The 21,771-nt window shown below is 42.2% G+C and overlaps 1 protein-coding gene and 1 long non-coding RNA gene across 2 annotated transcripts in view; one reads left to right on the top strand and one right to left on the bottom strand.

Annotated features, from left to right (window-relative positions):
- Window positions 1–911: 911 nt before the first annotated feature.
- LOC115438502 (uncharacterized) lies at window positions 912–17,033 on the bottom strand. The gene is made up of 11 exons (XM_030162155.1): window positions 16,778–17,033; window positions 13,722–13,918; window positions 13,290–13,430; window positions 12,419–12,557; window positions 12,159–12,336; window positions 10,057–10,198; window positions 8,837–8,980; window positions 2,511–2,563; window positions 2,235–2,426; window positions 1,586–1,662; window positions 912–1,414 (listed from the first exon to the last, which is right to left on the bottom strand). Exons 1-11 carry the CDS (start codon window positions 16,889–16,891, stop codon window positions 1,340–1,342), a joined length of 1,452 nt encoding a protein of 483 aa, XP_030018015.1. The 5' UTR covers window positions 16,892–17,033; the 3' UTR covers window positions 912–1,339.
- LOC115438504 (uncharacterized) overlaps window positions 11,428–21,771 on the top strand; it is a 23,663-nt gene continuing 13,319 nt past the window's right edge. Inside the window, exon 1 of the long non-coding RNA XR_003938086.1 lies at window positions 11,428–11,559. This is a non-coding gene — a long non-coding RNA (uncharacterized LOC115438504). The remainder of the gene's footprint in view (window positions 11,560–21,771) is intronic.

Here is a 21,771-nt window from a genome sequence, read left to right as displayed (position 1 = left end):
TCGTGGTATTTGTCCAGTATGGTTAATTCAGAGCGGCGCCCTCTGGTGGATTAATTGACAAATGCTCATTCCAACACATTAAATGTCAGTAGCAGCACTTTGTTCCAGTCAGACTAATGACAACGACAATAAAGCACATTTACAAAAGGAACTAACAACTGGAATGGGATTATTAAGTACTTGTATCGGTACTCGGTATTGGTAAGTACTCAAATGGAAGTACTTGTACTTGTACTCGGTCTGGAAAAAAGTGGTATCGGTGCATCCCTATCCAAAACCATGTGAGAGGACGATGGGAGCCCTCTGCTGGGGCGGTGAACTGTTCAAATCTCACTTAAATAGGGAGGAACCAGATCACTTAAAGCTTTAAACACAAATATTACAATTTAAAATCAATGTGATGGCGGACTGGGGCTGATGTGGTTGAATCTGGAGGAGTTAGTTAAGAAACGGGCAGCTGCACTTTGTACCAGCTGTAAGTGATGGAGAGGACTGAGTGAGATAATAATACAGTGCATTACAGTAGTCCAGACTGAACTGATAAAAGCATGGATCGCTTTGTCCAGATCACTGAGAGATGAAGGGCTTCACTTTGGCCAAAAAACGAAGCTGGAAAAAACTTACTTTAACAACTGCATTAATCTGTTTATCAGTCTTCAGATGACTCTAAAACCACTCTGAGATTGCTTTTTGAGCCCATCTTTTTCAGCAGATTGTCGATATCCTCCTGAGACCCAGCAATGCTTTTTTGTCCTCTGTAGGGGACAAAAGTTTGACAGTTTTACTTAAAAAGTTCTGTCCATTACAGAAGACATTCCATAAAAAAAAAAAAACAATAAATAAATAAAAATAGTTTTTAAAATGTATCTGAAAAAACTCTTGCATTATGCAGTTTTCCATCAAGACAATTGTTTAATGTAAAAAAGCTAAAATTTTCCCTTTCCTGGGTCTCAGGAGGATATACAAATCATCCAAATCCAAGTCCTCACCCACCCATATGCTTAAACGTACAGAAGAGGAAACTCTTTCCATACATGAACGTCTAACATTGAAACAGTGAAATCAGATGTTTTACAGCAGGAGCAACTGAATGTCATGTATTTTCTTTTTTTTTTTAAGATAAAGTCAAAATATAATTTAAACAATTTTTAATATTGTAAGCATAAAAATATGTATCAGCAGCAAAGAAATATGTTTGTTTTTCTTTGTTTAACCTTTTATCTAAAAATCATGATGATGTTGATAATTTTATCTTCCAAATAAAAATTACAGCAAAAAACAAAAACAAAACTGTTGCATGAATAAAATGTGATATTAGACCACTTTAGGTCAGTGTAGCTTATGGTTCAGTGATTCTCAGAAGGCGTAGAGTTGTGCTCGATGGCAGCCCCTGCCTCACCAGTTCATCTTTCAGCTGCAAAATGAAAATGGAGTGGGTTTTAGGCATGGTCACTGTTAACAGAGGTTTAATAATGTCCATCACTGCATTAATGTTTGTGTTCAGTCCAGTGGAAGGAAGCACCATTTTCTGTCTGCTCCTTTTCCATGTTTGGATATGATGTCTGATTAGTTTCAGAAGACGTACCTGTTGGAGGAAAGTGTCCTCTATGTTGTCCTCAGTCAGTGGAGATGACGAGGAAATCTTCAAATGCAGAGCGACGACTAGTAATACAGAAAATAAAATAAGAAAGAAGCAGTAACTCAGGCTCTGCCCACACAGCTCGGATTTTTGGGTGAAATCCGTTTTTTGTGTGTGTGTTGGTTCATATTCTACATTAAATGTGACTTCTATCAGCTTTGAGTCTGAACTGAATGTCACCCTGAAGTGACCCACATGCACAAAAGAGGTCCTGATGGAATACGTGACCATGCAGACACACACTGTGTTTACAGAAGGAAATATGGTTTTCCTCCGCTCTTCCTCCTGGGATGAACAACTGGGACGTTGGTTGCATTTCAATCATGTAAAGGTCGGATAAATGCGACCTGGACATTCAGACTGGAAAATATCATATCCATATTAGATTTAGGACCACATATGAAAGTGGTCTGGGTCAGATTTAGGACCACATATGAAAGTGGTTTGGGTCAGATTAGTGCTGTTCAGACTGTCTGTAATAGACCAGATCCAGGTCACATATGGACACATTTACCTACAGACACTACTAATCTACATGAAGCTGACTAATGTGTGCGTTCATTTTTGTGTCGTTCTCAGTCGGGAACATACTTACTGAAGTTTTGGGTCCCAGCAGGTGCAGAGGTTACAGCAGTTATTGGCCTTGTTGTGGAGTTTGTTACAGTCTCTGTAGCTGTAGAGAAAACGGTGGTGGGAGCTAACGTGGTTGTAGAGGAAACGGTGGTGGGAGCTAACGTGGTTGTAGAGGAAACGGTGGTGGGAGCTAATGTGGTTGTTGTTATCGGAGCTGCAAACAAGTTTCACATGAAGTTAACAGATCAGAGAAATCAGCAAAAGAAATGTTTAAAAAAAAGTAGAAATGTCTACTCACTGCCTCCGACAGTCATAATGATGCATCGCAGATCTGAGTGATACTTGGTTGAACTGAGGACAGAAATCAGTGAAAGTACCATAGTTACAAAACTATACTATGATACTGTTGTATCAGATAAAACGTGAAATGAGAAATAAAATGGTACAGCCTCAACTTTTCGGGATCTTTTATCTTCCTATGCTAGCATCAATAAAAGTAGCTATGCTCTCTCTCTACCTGTCACTAGGGGTGTGCATTGGCAAGAATCTGGCGATATGATACAAATCACAATACTAGGATCATGATACGATATATCGCAATATTTCATGATACTGTTAAAGGAAAGCAATTTTTTGTTTGTTTCTTTTTTTTTAAAGTTTATTTCCTGGAAGAATTGAATTACGCCTGAAATATGTACAAATACTAAACACATTTTTATGTGATCAGAACAGGATCTAATGCTATATCACAACATTTTTCTAATTCTCCAAATTATTCTCCAGTTTCCAAAGGAACTAAAATCTGCCTCTCAGACAGTAAAAAGTACTTTCAGGATGCTTCAAATAACCATTATTTAATAAAACAGTGTTAAATAATAATAAATAAAATATAAACAAAAAAGACAAAACAAAAATGAAAACAAAATGAACCTCCGCCATATCTGCATTTGAATAAATACCCAAAACTATCGATACAATGCTTTTTAATATTGATACAGTATTGTGAAATTAAATATCGCGATATATTGTAGAACCGATATTTTCTTACACCCCTACCTGTCAGTAGTCTCTTTTCCATTGATCCTCAATTTGCATGAATTTAACTTGTGCATAAAATTTGTCTAATGGAAAAATGACAATTTCACCAAAACTCTCATTTTTCTCTGAATAGTTGTTGTTGTTCTTAGAGGTGTTTTTACGTAGTTAAATTGGTATATGACACAAAACTGTAATGGAAAGACCTTTGAGTCCAACTAGAGTCACATGACCAAAACAAACAGATGTTGATGGATGTTAGAACAAGAAAAGAAGAAGAGTTGAGCCCAAACATGTGTGTGTATGTGTGGACACACCAGGAAGTCGGAGATAGAGGGGTAACGAACATTCTAGTTTCAAATCAACACAGATTTATGTTCATGTTTATGGAATGACTTCTACTGACATCTACCAGAAGAAAGAAACTAAACAGCACATTTGGGGTTGAATGGACAAACCAACATTACACACTTCTGTTTAAACACATTTAGGAAATATGGGGAAAGTTTAGCTCAGATGGACGATGGAAAAGGGACTAGTGACAGTGGATGGTTTATGTTCAGTTATTGAGAGAATTTGCTGAAAGAGTCACTTTGATGAAAAAAAAAACAAATTTATAAAATATGAAACAATGGGAAAAAAATCTGAGTTAACTAAAATGAAATAAAAAAGTATAAAATAAGCACTTTTTTATATTCAGTTAATGATATATTTTGTTTAACAGGTCATTTTTGTCTCTCTCTTTTTTTTTTTATTTGCTCCAATAACCGATGATATTACTCTGAACTTTAAAGCAACACCATGAAGCTTTTCATCCTTCAAACTCTATGTTCAGGTCATTTTGGTGGAACATCTACTCCAGTTGGTTCAGTTCCACTGTGGTCATGTCTCCAGAGCGTCTGGATCTCCTGCACTGACACTAGGACACCTCTGGTTTGGGGTTGGAACCCTGACACTGACAGAACTACAGAACTGGACTGGTTTAGGACATAGGTCCCATCCCCCCTCCACCTTCAGAAGACGAGGAGGTCAACGAAGTTAGGAGTGAAGGAAAGTTACAGATAGACTAAAGGTCACATGACTGAAGGAGCAAGACAAGACAGACGGTAAGGGTCGGGATGGGAATCGAGAACCGGTTCTTTTTGAGAACCGGATCCCAGTAGCTCGATTCCTTGGAATCTGCCTGCTTAACAATTCTGCTTACTGATTCTGCCTTCATTATGCATGCGCGATGACGTCATGCGTACGCTGCATTTTTTTGGGTCAGAACGTAGCCAACATGGTGTTGAGGCAGAGAGGGTCTAAAAAGACAACACCAGGTCCAGTTGTAACACTTGCAAAGCTTCCATTTATTCTAAAGGGTGGAATCCCTCCAATATGTTCAAACATTTGTCCACAGCATGTGATTCATTTGCAGGAATGTCACGTATTTGATTCGCTACTTAGCGGCACTTCTGAATCTAGCGGCAGAGTGAACACCAGGCCATCATCTGGGCCCAGTTCCGGTTCCGGTGCAGGCAACAAATGTCAGACCCCTCAAATACAAGTTTTAGAAGGTAGGGGAAAGGAAATGAGGTGCACAACAACGGGAGACAGGCTGAGTTGAACCAGTTCCACGTAGTGGAAATGCAGCAGTAGAGGAATTAGTAAAGCGTCTTTAATGGATTAGATTTATATTGCGCTTTTCTATGAACGCATACTCAAAGCGTGTACAGAGGATCCATTATTCATTCGCTCTCACATTCTCCCTCTTGTGATGGTAAACTACATCTGTAGCCACAGCTGCCATGGGGCAGACAGACGGAAGCGTGGCTGCCAATCTGCGCCTATGGTCCCTCCGACCACCACCGAACATTCACACACATTCATACACCAGTGTGAGTAGCAGCACTGGAGGCAAGGGGGGTAAAGTGCCTTGCCCAAGGACACAACAGCACATGGACAGAGCGGGATTCAAAACCGCCAACCCTTCGGTTATTGGACAAGCCATGGCTCAGATGGTAGAGCAGGTAGAGTTTCACTTTCACTGTACCCCCCCCCTTCAAACCCGGCCTGGCGTCATCTGTTCTTATTATTTGTACATACTGTATATGTTATATTTTCTGTGCAGAGATGGAAAGTCCAGAGAGCCAGAGAGTACAGAGTCGGGCTGAACTCTCCACTTCTCTGGCGTTGCCCGTGGTGAGAGGCAGCGGGCTGGTATGGGCTTGCTCATAGCCCCTCAGCTCAGCCGCCATGTGTTGGAGTTTTCCCCGGTGAACAAGAGGGTCACGTCCCTGTGCCTTCGGGTCGGGGACAGGTGCCTCACTGTTGTCTCAGCCTACGAGCCGAACAGCAGCGCAGAATACCTGGCCTTCTTGGGTGCTCCGACTGGGGACTCCATTGTTCTCCTGGGTGACTTCAATGCCCACGTGGGCAACGACAGTGAGACCTGGAGGGGGGTGATTTGGAGGAATGGTCTCCCCGATCTGAACCCGAGTGGTGTTTTGTTATTGGACTTCTGTGCTAGTCACAGTTTGTCCATAACAAACACCATGTTCGAACACAGGGATGTCCATAAGTGCACTTGGCACCAGGACACCCTAGGTCGGAGGACGATGATTGACTTTGTTGTCGTGTCATCAGACCTCCGACCACATGTTTTGGACACTCGGGTGAAGAGAGGGGTAGAGCTGTCAACCGATCACCACCTGGTGGTGAGTTGGATCCGCTGGCGAAGGAGGAAACTGGACAGACTCGGTAGGCCCAAATGTGTTGTGAGGGTCTGCTGGGAACATCTGGCAGAGCCCAATGTCAGCGCGGTCTTCAACTCCCACCTCCGGGAGAGCTTCTCCTGGATCCCCGAGGAGGCTGGGGACATTGAGTCCAAGTGGACCATGTTCTCCACCTCCATTGTCGAAGCGGCTGCTCGGAGCTGTGGTCGCAAGGTCTCTGGTGCCTCTCATGGTGGCAATCCCCGAACCTGGTGGTGGACCCCGGAAGTAAGGGATGCCGTCAAGCTGAAGAAGGAGTCTTATCGAGCCTTGTTGGCTCGTGGGACTCCTGACGCAGCTGATGGGTACCGGCGGGCCAAGCGTGCGGCAGTCTGAGCGGTTGTGGAGGAAAAAACTCAGGTCTGGGTGGAGTGTGGGGAGGCCATGGAGAAGGACTATCGGTCAGCCTCAAGGAAATTCTGGCAAACTGTCTGGCGCCTCAGGAGGGGAAAGTAGTGTGCCACCAACACTGTTCACAGTGGAAGTGGGGAGCTGCTGACCTCGACTGGGGATGTGGTCGGATGGTGGAAGGAATACTTCGAGGATCTCCTCAATCCCACTGTCACGTCCTCCATAGAGGAAGCAGAAGCTGAGGTCCCAGAGGTGGACTCGTCCATCACCCAAGCTGAAGTCACTGAGGTGGTTGGCAAGCTCCTCGGTGGCAGGGCACCGGGGGTGGATGAGATTCGCCCTGAGTACCTTAAGTCTCTGGATGTGCAAGGACTGTCTTGGCTGACACGTCTCTGTAACATCGCGTGGCAGTCGGGGACAGTACCTCTGGATTGGCAGACCGGGGTGGTGGTCCCCCTTTTTAAGAAGGGGGACCGGAGGATGTGCTTCAACCACAGGGGGATCACACTCCTCAGCCTCCCGGGGAAAGTCTATTCCAGGGTACTGGAGAGGAGGAGCCGAGCGATAGTCGAACCTCGGATCCAGGAGGAACAATGCGGTTTTCATCCTGCTCATGGAACACTGGACCAGCTCTATACTCTCCATCAGGTGCTCAAGGGTTCATGGGAGTTCGCCCAACCGGTCCACATGTGTTTTGTGGATTTGGAGAGGGCGATCAACCACGTCCCACGTGGTATTCTATGGGGGGTGCTTCGGGAGTATGGGGTCCAGGGCCCTCTGCTGAGGGCAGTCCGGTCTTTGTATGACCAAAGCAGGAGCCTGGTTCGCATTGCCGGCAGTAAGTCAGACCTATTCCAGGTGCATGTTGGATTCTGGCAGGGCTGCTCTTTGTCAGTGGTTCTGTTCATAATTTTTATGGACAGAATTTCTAGGCACAGCCAGGGGCCGGAGGGGGTCCGGTTTGGGGACCACTGGATTTCATCTCTGCTTTTTGCAGATGACGTTGTCCTGTTGGCCTCATCGAACCTGGACCTTCAGCGTGCCCTGGGGCGGTTTGCAGCCGAGTGTGAAGTGAGTGGGATGAGGATCAGCACCTCCAAATCCGAGGCTATGGTTCTTGACCGGAAAAAGGTGGTCTGCCTTCTCCGGGTCGGCGGAGAGTCTTTGTCCCAAGTGGAGGAGTTTAAGTATCTTGGGGTCTTGTTCACGAGTGAGGGAAGGATGGAGCGTGAGATTGACAGACGGATCGGTGCAGCGTCTGCAGTGATGCAGTCGTTGTATCGGTCGGTTGTGGTGAAGAAGGAGCTGAGCCGAGAGGCGAAGCTCTCGATTTACCGGTCAATCTACGTTCCTACCCTCACCTATGGTCATGAGCTTTGGGTCATGACTGAAAGGACAAGATCCCAGATACAAGCGATCAAAATGAGTTCCCTGTGCAAGGGTGGCTGGGCGCACCCTTAGGGATAGGGTGAGGAGCTCACCCACCAGGGAGGAGCTCGGCATAGAGCCGCTGCTCCTCCACATCGAGAGGGGCCAACTGAGGTAGCTCGGGCATCTGTTTTGGATGCCTCCTGGATGCCTCCCTGGGGAGGTGTTCCGGGCATGTCCCAACGGGAGGAGGCCGCGGGGAAACCTAGGACATGTTGGAGAGACTATGTCTCTTGGCTGGCCTGGGAATGCCTCGGGGTCCCCCTGGAAGAGCTGGAGGAGGTGTCTGGGGAGAGGGAAGTCTGGGCATCCCTGCTGAGACTGTTACCCCTGCGACCCGGCCCCGGATAAGCGGTGGATAATGGATGGATGGGGTACCACAGGATTTCAATGGATGGAGATGGAAATATAAAAGACAGTTAATGCAAACACACTTGTTTGTACTCTTTTACTCCCCACCCAATGAGAATCAATAAGAGAATCGGATCGATAAGCAAAATCGATAATGGAATTGGAATCCTTAAATTCTTATCGATTCCCATCCCTAGGTAAGGGTGTTGTCCACAGAGACAACGACAAGACAGACTGAGAGGGACCAAATATGAGGAGGGACTAGGGGGGATATTGGACCAGCTTTGACTGGAAGAGGAGGAGGAATGGAGACCATGGAGACCTGGACCTGGTACTGGTGGCCTAGGAAGGAGACCTGGACCTGATATTGTTGGACTAGGAGGAAGACCTGGACCTGGTACTGGTGGACTAGGAAGGAGACCTGGACCTGGCGATGTTGGACTAGGAGGGAGACCTGGACCTGGTACTGTTGGACTAGGAAGGAGACCTGGACCTGGGACTGGTGGACTAGGAAGGAGACCTGGACCTGGTACTGTTGGACTAGGAAGGAGGCCTGGACCTGGGACTGGTGGACTAGGAAGGAGACCTGGACCTGGTACTGGTGGACAAAATTCCATGGTGTTGCTTTAATGAACTTGGGAAAAACAAAAACGTCACTTGGAAGTTGTGACAAAAACGGTTGTGGGTCTGTAAAGGTGAGACTGACTTTAAGACGGCCTGGACCAGGAAGCAGACCGGGTGGCTTTGTCCTGCTTCACTGGGGGAGGGGCTCCATGTCAGGGTGTACTCTCCTGGTCCAGATCTGTTCTCAGCCATGTTGTGTGGTCCACTGAACAGCAGCTCAGAGATCCTACACACACACAGACAACAGACCACATCCAAACCTGTCCACTTAACCACGTGTCCTTTGTCTCATCTGTCGTTTCATTGTGTCTTTTCAGAGCACAGGTGTCAAACATACGGCCCGTGGGCCAAAACCAGCCCACCCAAGGCTCCCATCCAGCCCCTGGGAGGAATTAGTGAAGTGAAAAAATTTTAACAATCAAGATTATTGAACTCCTGTTAATTCAAGGCCCACATACACACCAACTGTCATCTCAAAAATCAAAAAGTAAAAATAAAAATAATATAATAACCTAGAAATTATCAGTTCAAACTTTCTCCTTGGTTTAATATAAAAAAAACATTACTACATTTTGCCAATAAATAATACCAACTCCAAATGTTCCCTTTGTTTTTAGCACAAAAAAAAAACATAACAAATACAAAACAGCAAATTATGAAAATATTTACATTAGTAAATTATCCTCTAACATCAAAATGTCCTATGAAAACTGAATATTTTATTAAACAGTTAATGTTAAAAACAATTTAACCAATATGCTGCCTGTTACTAAATGTTTTGTGCCTTTGATATACCTGTATGTGTGTGTGTGTGCACATGTGTGTGTGCGTGTGTGTGTGCGTAAGTGTGTGTTTGTGCATGTGTGTCTGTGTGTTTGTGTGTGTGCATGTGTGTGTGTGTGTGTGTGTGTGTGTGTGTGTGCATGTGTGTGTGCGTGCGTATGTGTGTGTGTGCATAAGAGTCTGTGTGTTTCTGTGTGTTTGTGTATGTGTGCATGTGTGTGTGCGTGTGTGTGTGTGTGTGTGTGTGCGTATGCATATGTGTGTGTGTTGTTTTGAACCCAGTCTTTCCCTCCTACCAGCTGCTGCCTGTTATTCCTGGTATGTTCTATACATGTACTGTACTTTCCCTCTGGTCCAACCTGTCTTCTATGACTGAACTAAACAGACTAGATCACTTGTGAACCATCTGAAATAAAAACCATTATTTGTGCATGACTGTAAGTACTTGTCAAACCACATACTGTCCTCAGGGCATGTTCACAGTGCACCTTCTACAGCCTCAGTTCTGCTTGTACGTACGTTGACATGTTTGCCTCTGCTTGGATGCGTATCTCCAGTGTTTGGTTGACCAGGACATACAGCTGAACTCCATGGTCTGGGGTCGGTGGGAGAAACCTGGGCAGGTAGAGTCCGTCTGTACAGGATGGAACCACAGGATCCACTATAGGGACAAAGAAAAGCCCCATGTCCTGTTCAGTAGTGTCTGTGTTTAAACTCAATGACTGATCTGTTTAGTACAAACATACATGAGTGTGAATAAATAGTATTATTGTAGTTAATAGTACATTTACACATATGAGTGTGAACAAATATCAGTATTAAAGTTAATAGTGCATTTATGAGTGTGAACAAATATTATAACATTGGGGAACAATTTGAAAAAAAATTTCTGTTGAGTTAGATTTTTATGCTGATTTAAACTAAAATTGGCATGTTGATTCCAAAATTGCATGTCAAGTTTTTCCTCCACAGCATACCCTCCAGATAAGCAAAATTCCACTGATTAGCTGTAGTAAGACTTGCCAGCTGATTACGATTGGACTCATCTACAGCTATGTGGCTACTTGTTTGTGCAGTCACAATTGAGACAGTGCGGTGAGAGGTGTGTGCAGCTCCCAATAGGTCAGTACTATCAATATCTGCAAACAGAAAGCTAGCATAGTAGGAATTATGAGGATTTGTGCTGGCTTTTCTCTTAACCTTGCAACCATGGGCATACCGTTGTAAGTTGTATTTCATTTTATGCTGTTTCTTTAGTTTTCAAAGCTTGTAACTATTCCATCTTAGTGTTTTATTTCCATAGGTATATATTTCCTTTGTTCCAGATCATGTTTGCTCCTGCTACTTCTCGTCATAAATGCCTAAACAACCCTGACTCCTTTTGCTATATTTATGGTAGTTTCACCATTCCAAGTCAGAGGGCAAACATCAGTGCATTTGTCAAACAAGCATATTTTGCATATTTTAAAGTAAAACTCTGTGATCAAGACAAGCCATGGACCCCTCACAAAGTGTACAAGCAGTTGGCATTTGGTATCCCCATGGTTTGGCGAGAACAAAAAGATTGCACAGACTTTTGTTTAGTGAAAACATCAGGATTTAACAAGAAAAATAAAAGTAAAATAGAATATCCTAATCTACCGTCGGCTATAAGACCAATGCCTCATTCAGCTGAAATTCCAGTGCCAGTTTTCGAACAACTACCTCCTCTAGAAGATCTGAGTGATGTTGAAGAACGCAGTGACAGCAATGATGCAGATTTTGAAATTCACAAGGATTCAGTTCGTAGGGGATTTGATATTTCATTGTATGTCAATATTTGAAAATTTTTATAAAACAAGCACATATCTGTTAAGTACAGTATTTTTCATATTTTTTTTAAGAAAACGGGGATCCTATAGTTCAAAAACTTGACATGATAGAGAAAAACTGAGATCAATTTTGGATTCTGCACCCAAAAATTAGTTAAAAACAGCTGTCAGACCTTACTCAACAAAAATTGTGTTCCCCAGTGTAATTATAGTTTATAGTGCATTTACATATATGAATATGAACAAATATTATTATTATAGTTAATGGTACATTTACACATGTGAGTGTGAACAAATATCAGTATTAAAGTTAATAGTGCATTTACATATATGAGTGTTGTTAAGTGTTTGTTATTATAGCGCTCTTACTCCCTGTGTAAAAGAGGCTTTTATTTTGTAGACGCCTATAGGATGTTGTGTATGTATTTCCTGTTGTCCTTCCCCAGTTTGGCGCTCATGGTCATGGATGTAGTTGTTGCTACGTGCTACACAAGTTGTGACTAAAGTTATACTAAATATGCCCACAAAAGGGGCTAAAGAGAACACACGTGAAAGCATCGTTTATTGGAGTGGAAGCCAGAATCTGGACCTGCACGCTTTAACAAGTCTGAACAAATATTATTATTATAGTTAACAGTGCATTTACATACTATGAACAAATAATAATATTACAGTTACATAATATTCTGGCTTTATTCTCATGAAATGATGGGTTTTATCTTGATATTTTATGACTTTATTCCCGTAGTGACAGGTGGTTTTATTTTCTTATGTGGCATTAATACGCTGTCGTATGAAACTAATTGTTACCTTGTAAAACAAACTGGACCGGTATTTTGCTGATGCTGGTGTCGGTGGTTCTGTTCTCCTTTGTCCCGTCGGTTTGAGTCAGGGTGATGCTCTGTCGGGGGAAGTCCTCCATCACCAGCTGCACAGCATACGGTCCTTGATTCCCACTGCCAGTGGGTCCGAACGATAAGGTACAAGACTGGAAAAGAAGGAATCATAGATGAAATGATGAGGCGGTGGTCAGCTGACTGTGTAGGGTTACTGGTTGTAGCGTCACTGACTGATGAGAGGTTGAGCACAGACGGTGGTGTACAGGGGTTACACTCATCCTCTGATGCGTCTCCATATCTGCATTTAACCTCATCTCCATCAGGGTCAAAGGTCAACAAGTTCAACTGTCTCGGGCAGTTGGAAGGAACTCTGAAATATAACCCAAAAAACACAGAATAACTGAAAAAGGAAACGGAAATTTAGTTTTGAAATAATGAAAAAAATAGGGATGCACAATAATTGTTTTTTACAACTGATACCGATACCGATAACTTCTGCTTCTCCTAACTGATACCAATTGGTCTGGATCTTCCTCTGGGTCTGGATCTTCCTCTTGGTCTGGATCTTCTTTTTGGTCTGGATCTTCTTCTTGGTCTTACAGCTGTCCCAGACTAAGGAACTGAAAACCCTTTGACTGACAAACAATGGACTGATCCACACCTCTGCTTCTGCTTCTTCTTGATTTTTATGGTGGTTGCCAAGGCAACAACATGCACTGTGTACTGGTGAACTCCACCACGTCTAAGCAATTAGATTTATTATTATGGGCTGTATTTATCAGTGAAAACTTTAATTATCGGAATTATCTGAATGACATAATTTTTTTTCAATATCGGACCGATCATTATCAGTGCCGATAGTTATTGTGCGTCCTTAGTTATCGGTAGTTCTACTGGTATCAGCAGTTGTAGTTTTGAACAGTTACAGTTCACTCTTCTGTGCATCCATGTGTCTGTCGCCAACTCTACTAATCCCTCCCTCCATCTCTCTCTCTTGCTCTCATCACATAACTTTAATGATGACGTGACGCTACATAAAAAAATTTGATTAATTAATTAATTGATTGATTTGATTGACAGATTTGTCCAGTGGGGATCTTACCGGACAACAGGCAGGATGGTGGTCTGTGGTGATCTGTTGGCTTGGCCAGTATCAGACCGGTTCCTCAGTTCCACCCGTATCAAAGCTCTCCAACTTACAATACGATTTACAATGCCTGATATCCAGTTACCGCTGTTCAACCTAAAAGTGGGAGAGAAAATCATCATGACCTGAGTCTGTCTGTACTCTTGGAAACAATCCCATTTCACCCCTTGGCCCCTCCCCCTTTGCCCGACCCCTCCATTTTGTGCGTTTGTGTGAAGGGGTAGGAGTGTCCCAATTCTCCATGAGGGAGGGAAGGCCAGGGGGAGGGGGAAGGGGGAAGAGGGACAGGGGACGGGAGAAGGGGCGGGCCAAGGGGGAGGACCAAGGGGGAGGGCCAAGGGGTGAATTGGGATGGGGCCTATGTGTCTTCAGAGTCAGTAAACTCACCACAGCTGAAACGGAGCATTCGTAGAAACCTGTCGAGTATAAACTACCTCTGTCTGACAAAACTGTCCAGTACTTTCACTGTCAACAGTGCCGGCCACTGCTGAAGTCTGACTGCCACAGTTTCCACGGTGACACTGCCAGGTTGCATGTGTGTAGTCATTACAAGAGCGGAAGTTCAGCTTAGAGCGAAGGACGACCTGCAGGATGACAGTAAACAGGTGTTACAGACTTCAGCCAATGCACTTATTAGGAACAAAAATGATCATTCATAGAATTAGATAATAATTACTTTAGAATTAGATCATTTGGTTTCTGTTTTCATTCCTCAAATCTCCATCGAACATTTTGGTAACATGTTACAACACAGGTGTCAAACATGCAGTCCAGGGTCCAGTCCAGCCCACTAGAGGGTCCAAAATGGACCATGGGATGAATTTGTGAAATTCCAAAAATTATGCTGAAGATACTAATAAACATTTTAGTTCAGGTTCCACATTCAACCCAATTTTATCTCAAGTGGATCAGACCAGTTTAATACTGTCATTAATAACCTGTAAGACCAAGAGGAAGACCCAGACCCTGAAGAAAATCCAGACCCAGAGGAAGATCTAGACCAAGAGAAAGGTGCAGACCAAGAGAAAGATCCAGATGGAGGGGGGACTGATCCACCTTGGCAGAGGTCTGTGCTCTCTGAGTGCTTTTCTACACTGAACAAAAATATAAACGCACCGCTTTTGTTTTTGCTCCCATTTTTCATGAGCTGAACACAAAGATCTAAAACTTTTTCTGTGTACACACAAGGTTTATTTCTCTCAAATATTGTTCACAAATCTGTCTAAATTTGTGTTAGTGAACACTTCTTCTTTGCTGAGATAATCCATCCACCTCACAGGTGTGGCAGATCAAGATGCTGATTAGACAGCATGATTTTTGCACAGGTGTGCCTTAGGCTGGCCACAATAAAAGGCCACTCCAAAATGTGCAGTTTTATCACACAGCACAATACCACAGATGTCACAAGTTTTGAGGGAATATGCAGTAGTCATGCTGACTTCAGGAATCTCCACCAGAGCTTTTGCCTGTGAATTGAATGTTCATTTCTCTTCCATAAGCCATCTCCAAAGCTGTTTCAGAGAATTCATGAAGAAGACTGTGTGAGGAAAATGGTGGTCACACCAAATACTGACTGGTTTTCTGACCCCCCTGGACCACCCAATACAGTAAAACTGCACATTTTAGAGTGGCCTTTTATTGTGGCCAGCCTAAGTCAAACCTGTGCAATAATCCTGCTGTCTAATCAGCATCTTGATATGCCACACCTGTGAGATGGATGGATTATCTCAGCAAAGGACAAAGGAGAAGTGCTCACTAACACAGATTTAGACAAATTTATGAACAATATTTGAGAGAAATAGGCCTTTTGTGTACATAGAAAAAGTTTTAGATCTTTGAGTTCAGCTCATGAAAAATGGGAGCAAAAACAAAAGTGGTGCGTTTATATTTTTGTTCAGTGTAGTTTTACTATTAACAGTGTTAAACATTGGCTGGAAATAAGAGGAAAAGCAATGGGAACCATTGTTTATTGGTATCAGTTACTGGAAGCAGGAAGGTACAGGTTATCAGTATCTGTTGTACAAAAACAATTATCATGCATCCCTTGTTTTCAAAACTCCAACCCTTTAAATAAAACAATAATTCTGTTTTCAGACACCTTCCTTCCAGTGGGCACAGACTGAGTCCACTTACATTGGATCTGTCAAGAATAAATCACATTGTCATAATCATTTCATCATTTCATTAATCCATTTCCTTCATCTACTGTTTATTTGACTGTTTTTTTCTTTTTTTTTTCTTTTTCTTTTTTTTTTCCCAGATTTAACTAATTCTGTAAAGCCCTGTGAGGAAACCCTATTGTGATATAGGGCTGTACAAATAAAATTAAATTGAACTGAATGACAAGAAGTAAAAAATATTTTATTCTAACTTTATGGGTGATGACATTGACGTCATATTTGAAGACACATGACAATAAATGAGAGAAGTTCTGTTGACACATCACACATATTTAAAGAGTCCTTTGTGTACGTACTTTGACATTGTGCTCATATAGAAAGTACAGTAATAATTTATAAATCTATAATCTATCTAAAAAATATGTATCTGCGTTAGTCATTACATAACTAGAAAAGCATTCGGAGAGCACAGACTTCCACCAAGGCAGACCCCCCCACCCCCACATTACCACCAAAATTTAATCATTTGTTCTTTGTGCCAGTATCAACATTTCCAGAAAATTTAATCAAAATCCTTCAATAATGTTTTTTGAGTTATCTTGCCAACAGACAAACAAACAAACCCTGATGAAAACAGAACCTCCTTGGCGGAGGTAATAATTTAAAATGACTTTAGTGAACATTATTAAAAAGCAGCCTTGGAGTCTGGACCCAACGTGGGGGTCACCTGAAATTTCCAGTAATTGATAAAAAATACAACCTTTCTAATATAAATCTGTGTTGAGTTGACAGAGCCAATCCCAATCCATAGCAGACAAACTGTGAGTGTGAAACTGAAGCACTGTGGTTCTGTTTATCTGTCAAATGTTCATTGTGGTCGGTTTCAGATGCTGCAGCTCTTTCATAATTCATAGCTTGAGATATTGTTTGTTCAGTATTAATTGTCCTCCTTGTAAATCCAAGCTGGACTGACTGTACATATCCTGACAAAAGAAAATCCAATTCTCCCTTTGTGCAGTAATCTACACCTGGATTTACTGCCTCCGTCCATAATAATATACATTATATAGACTAAATGTCCTCTAAAATTAACCTGGATTTGAAACATAGGATAGAAAACTATTACAGAATCAAAGACAAGTTAATTTTAGCAACAAAAAAAAAAGTCTCTGTTTTGAGTGTCTGGGGTCGACAGAAATTTGTGACGATAAAATGGGGTCAGGAGTAAAAAAGGTTGAACCACTGTTATAAAGTGATACCATCAGTGTCTGTAATTAAATTACAGAACTTCATTCAAACGTGTTCATGGTAAACTGTACATACCGTCACCGCTCCATCTGAACGAACATCTGTTGGATAATAAGTTATCAATGTCCCAAAGAAATGTGAAGCCTGGGAGGTGCAGGACATCAGCAGCAGCAGCAGAAACAGCAGCATCCTGAACGTTCACGGCTCAAACACAGATTAGACAGAAGCACCAGCGTGTCCACAGACCGTCCTCAGTGGGTTTTCAGCCTGTCTGTCTCTGTCCTCCCACACAGACACACACAAAACAGTCAACCAGGAAATAAGGCTATTAGTGAGAACTACACAACTATGTCCTATGACTCCACTATACGACTGGTTTAACGAGTGGGGTGGAAATTTTGTGTTGCTTTGTGGGAAGAAGAAATATGTAGATTTCCAAACAGAAGTGTCAGATCAAATTAGATCTGTTTTCTTCTGCTGCAGAATGAACTCAAGACAGAGTGACTCATGGAAGAAGGAAAAGGACAAACTTAAATATGATCTTTTGTGTGTGTGTGTGTGTGTGTGTGTGTGTGTGTCCGTACACAGCTGACTGTTACAGTTTGTCATATTTATGTATTTTTGCTCAGTGAACAGACTAGTGAAAACAGTAAGTAGACAAGACCAATATTTTGGCAGATATTAGTCATTTTCAGTGGTGGGCCATCAGGGCCTGCAAGGCCTTTTCTGCTGGCTTAAAAAAATATCTGAATCACAGATGTCAATTATATTTTCTCCATGAATACTTATTAAATAATTCCAAGTGGTCTGTCTGCTTCCTTTCACAGCTCTTCTCTGATTGTGCTGCTTCCGCGCATGTATTTTCCATTGAAAACAATACTGTTGTTTCACAACCCAAAACAAACAAACAAAACAATAGCCTAATAATCATGTTGAATGCTTTGGCGGTGACTGCTGGACAAATGCGGTACTGCATGTATGAATACTAATTTACCAGAACTTACTCACTAGGAACTTATTTGGGTAAAAGAATTCCCGGTAATTGTGTTTCCATCGCACCCCAAAGTTCAGGGTAATTTATTCAGATCAGGTTGATGATGTATGAGGGAGCAGTAACAGAAACTGTGGTACAGTTCATGTACATTCACAAACAAAGCTCTAATTCAATAAAATGACTCACTACTTTAAGTGGACAGGTTGGGTTTAACATTTTACTGGCTGTTGAATCACTTAATCCATCTGGAATACATTTTAAATTAAGTTAACCATCATTACATATCCTTAATTTGTATTTTAAAATGTATTTTCAACTTCAGTCATTAAACTACATCACATCTAACTTTAAGTGTGATGGATGGTTCTTTTTCATTTCTATTGTTTTACAGATATAGTCCAGGTTCAACCCTAAAGTCAGACAGATTTACTCAAATGACTGCATTTAATTTGACTGCATATTACTTATAAAAGTACTTATACTCATATATGATGCCTTGTAAATGAACAGAAGATATTAGGTTAGATTTTTTTCTTTCTTAAGAATGAAAACAAAACAAAAGTTGCCCAAAAAAACAAGGTGCCTTGAGATGAAAATGGAAATAAACATGTGTGAAAGGTTGATGCTTCTGGACCAGGGTCTGGACCAGCTGGTCCAGGACAGCTGGTCTGGAACTCCATGGTCCTGGTCCCTCTTTTGCTTTCCTACATGAAAAGTAATAAAAAATGCTAAAATGAATAACAGAACACATGATGACAGATTCCTACTACTATGATGTGACATGTGAAATGTCTGACCTGGGCCGTTGTAAAGGCCAGGAGACGATGGACGAAAGCACAAACGAGCCACAGGTTCAAATTAAGAGATGAGTCCGTCCGGTCCGTTTCAGGTGGAAATGTCAAACATAAAGAATAAATCAGTGTTCCGCTCACAGCAACAACATAAATACATCCAGTTTTCTGATTTAGGTTTAGTGTCAAACTTTTGACCGGTTAGCATTAGAATTAGCATTAAGTTAACCCAACTTTTGACTAAACAACTGATGTGCCACTGACTACTGTTACAGCATGGAGCCAACTAAACAGTGAATATTTCTGTGATATACAGACCATTGGTTTGTTCAACTGTAGGATCAACTGTGACCGTTGTGGTCCTTTAGTTTCTTTTAATCCTACACAGGTTTCTTCTTCTTTTCTCATATTTCTTTAGGCTTGTGTCTTACATTTGGCTCTGACAGCTTTTACTTGAACCTCGCTCATTTCATGTCGGCAATTCAAAGTACGTCTGAATTTCCTCCTCCACAAAAACGCTCAAAAGAGCCTGGAACTCATCATCCGTCCACTTGTCGTAGCTTCTTTTTTGGTCCATTTTTTTGAATTATCACAATACAAAGCTTGTGGAAATTAAAGAACAAATTAAATTGTGTGGGTGAACAGAATGCGGAAACACTGCCAGTGTAGTCCATCACTCAGCGTTCTCCAGCACACAGCCCCGCCCCTAAGAATTCCTGGTAAACTGAAAAGTACTACCTCCCTACCAGGAACTTCTTCAGGGAAAGTTTGGGGCTGAAGGAAAGTTATTTAGCCAGGGTTTTACAAAGTTCAAGGTAATGCTCAAAGTTCCTGCAAAAGTTCCTATGGTGGAATAGGGTCTAAGGCCTTCTCTGCTGGCTTAAAACAATATCTGAATCACAGACTGATGTTCATTATATTTTGTCCATGAATACTTATTAAATAATTCCAAATGGTCTGTCTGCTTCCTTTCATAGCTTTTTCCCCTGGTTGTGCTGCTTCCGCATATGTATTTTCATATTAAATCATTTAACCAATCACATTTCAGCCATCATTTGTTGCCAGGCAAGGTCACAGTCAAAGAAGTCTGCCTGGAGGCCTTCAAAATCAGTTGAGCAGGCCCTCTAGCAAAACATATATGTCGATGAAACTGTTGTTTCAATCAATCATATTTTGAGTTGGCGACATCAAGGCCCTCTAATAGGCGTACGGTAATGTCAGAGTATTCACAGACGAAGAGAAGAAATAGAAGAGAAGAAATAGATTTGGATGCAGATTTATTGTCAAAGCCATTTTCAAGACAGACTTTTCAAGAAAAGCAGGATATTGTTAAGAAAGGTCAGACAATTCCGAAGCTAGCAAGCCGATCACAACCAGGAAAAGGATTTGTCCATCACTTTCAGTCCACTAACTATGACCAATACCCCTGGTACCCACATGGATAATCTGTACAACAGAGTAGTTAAACTCCTTTTGAGGAAAGAAAGGAGGATGGATTTTGTGTACAAATAATCTGAATTTTTGGTGAGTAAAATGTTGCTATTTTCCTAATAATTTTGCAAGTTAATGAGGTTATTATTGATGCTTCTTTAAGTCTCAGTCACAAAGCTTTATACGAATGATGGGTTTGTACAAATCTCCTGGTTCATATGAGTTCTGGAGTTTGTAGACATTCGTGGAGGGGAGCAGTAATTTCTTACGGCCGCCTTACAAAGTTAGTACGGCTGCCGTTCAAAACGCAAGAGCATCTTGAGGCCGGCGTGAGAAAATGATGTGATTTTGAGTCGTACGAACACCATATACAGTTGTCATGGTCTTCGTAAGGGTGCCTTGAGACCTTCCTATGTCAAACCTATGGCCACTTCATGAATTATTTTGTCGTAAGTTCAGTGCACATCAGCCCTACGTGAAACTCACGGTGCTCGCAAGTCGATGGTAGGAAGATCTTATGCTGTTGCAGTCCGACAGCAGCGGAAGAAGAGGGACATTATAAAGCGCTTACTAAAAAAACACAACTTAACATAGTTTAATGTCCAGAACAGTGGTCAATCATCACCAAAGTTCATGTGGACATCTGCAGTCATGTCCACTTTCACCTCTGCTAAAAAACTGAGCATACTTTAATCTGACAGTACTGTTCATTCATTCATTCATTCATTCATTCATTTTCTGAACCACTTTATCCCCCAGACCAGGGCTGTCAAACTCCGGTCCTCGAGGGTCGATATCCTGCATGTTTTAGATATTTCCCTCTTCCATCACACCTGGAAGCCATTACATCATTGTCAGGCTTCTGCAGAGCATGATGATGAGCTGATCATTACTTGAACCAGGTGTGCTGGAAGAGGGATATATCTAAAACCTGCAGGATACTGGCCCTCGACGACCGGAGTTTGACACCTGTGCTCCAGACGGCTGCGGAGGCAGTGGAGCCTATCCCTGCACTAGAGATTTCCACGCATAATTTGGTGATTATTGATGCTCTTTTCAGACATTGTGTTAATAAGACATCAGATGAAAACATCTGAAGTAGAAGGTATAAGAATAAAATACAGATACACCAGAATAATAGAGGGAAGTGAAGGTTAAAAACACTAACTGTCCAACACACACATCCATCACCCTGATCCTCATCCTGGTGGACTGTGCACTATCTCTACAGATTTGTTTCAAGTTTATTTTTCCATTAATAAAACACTTTATTTCCTTCTGCACTGTGAGTTTTAGTCCAGTCATTCACTCAGTCTTGAAAATTTGTATTCGACTCAAAAAATGCCACAAATGTTGTACAAATATCGCAGTAGTCAAAGTCATCTTTACTGTCTGTTCTGCCATGTACATTGTATACAGAGAGAGCCGAAATTACTGGACTCTAAGGCCCCACAGTGCAAGTAAACGTAGAGTGCAAATAACATAGAAAAGTGCAAATAACATAGACGAGTGTAAAAGGTAAACATAAAAGAGTGCAGTAGAGGAGTAACAAAAGAACAATCAAGGTGTATATGTGCATCACTTGCACTAAAGTGGCGATGGTTTGGCGGGGGGGGGTTAGAGTCCCAAGTTTGAGTGTGTAAGGGGGGGTAGAGCAGGGAGGGAGTTCAGCATTCTGATAGCCTGGTGGAAAAAGCTGTCTTTCAGTCGGCTGGTCTTAGCCCTGAGACTCCGCAGTCTCCTCCCTGATGGCAGGAGGCTGAAGAGGCTGTGAGACGGGTGGGTGGGGTCCTTTGTGATGTGGACGGCTTTCCGGGTGAGGCGGGTGTTATAGATGTCCTGAAGGGAGGGGA

Source organism: Sphaeramia orbicularis, chromosome 18, assembly GCF_902148855.1.
Source record: "Sphaeramia orbicularis chromosome 18, fSphaOr1.1, whole genome shotgun sequence".
NCBI classification, from domain to species: Eukaryota; Metazoa; Chordata; class Actinopteri; order Kurtiformes; family Apogonidae; genus Sphaeramia; species Sphaeramia orbicularis.
Note: the sequence above shows the minus strand (reverse complement) of the source record. Positions and strands in the feature narration are given on the sequence as shown.

Excerpts from the sequence above, each read along its gene's own strand:
- LOC115438502 (XM_030162155.1), bottom strand. The coding sequence starts at position 16,891 with ATGCTGCTGTTTCTGCTGCTGCTGCTGATGTCCTGCACCTCCCAGGCT. Across the intron at positions 13,431-13,721 it reads AATGCTCCGTTTCAGCTGTG|GTTGAACAGCGGTAACTGGA; the intron begins GTGAGTTTACTG and ends TCCCACTTTTAG. Across the intron at positions 10,199-12,158 it reads GGTCCAGTTTGTTTTACAAG|TGGATCCTGTGGTTCCATCC; the intron begins GTAACAATTAGT and ends TTGTCCCTATAG.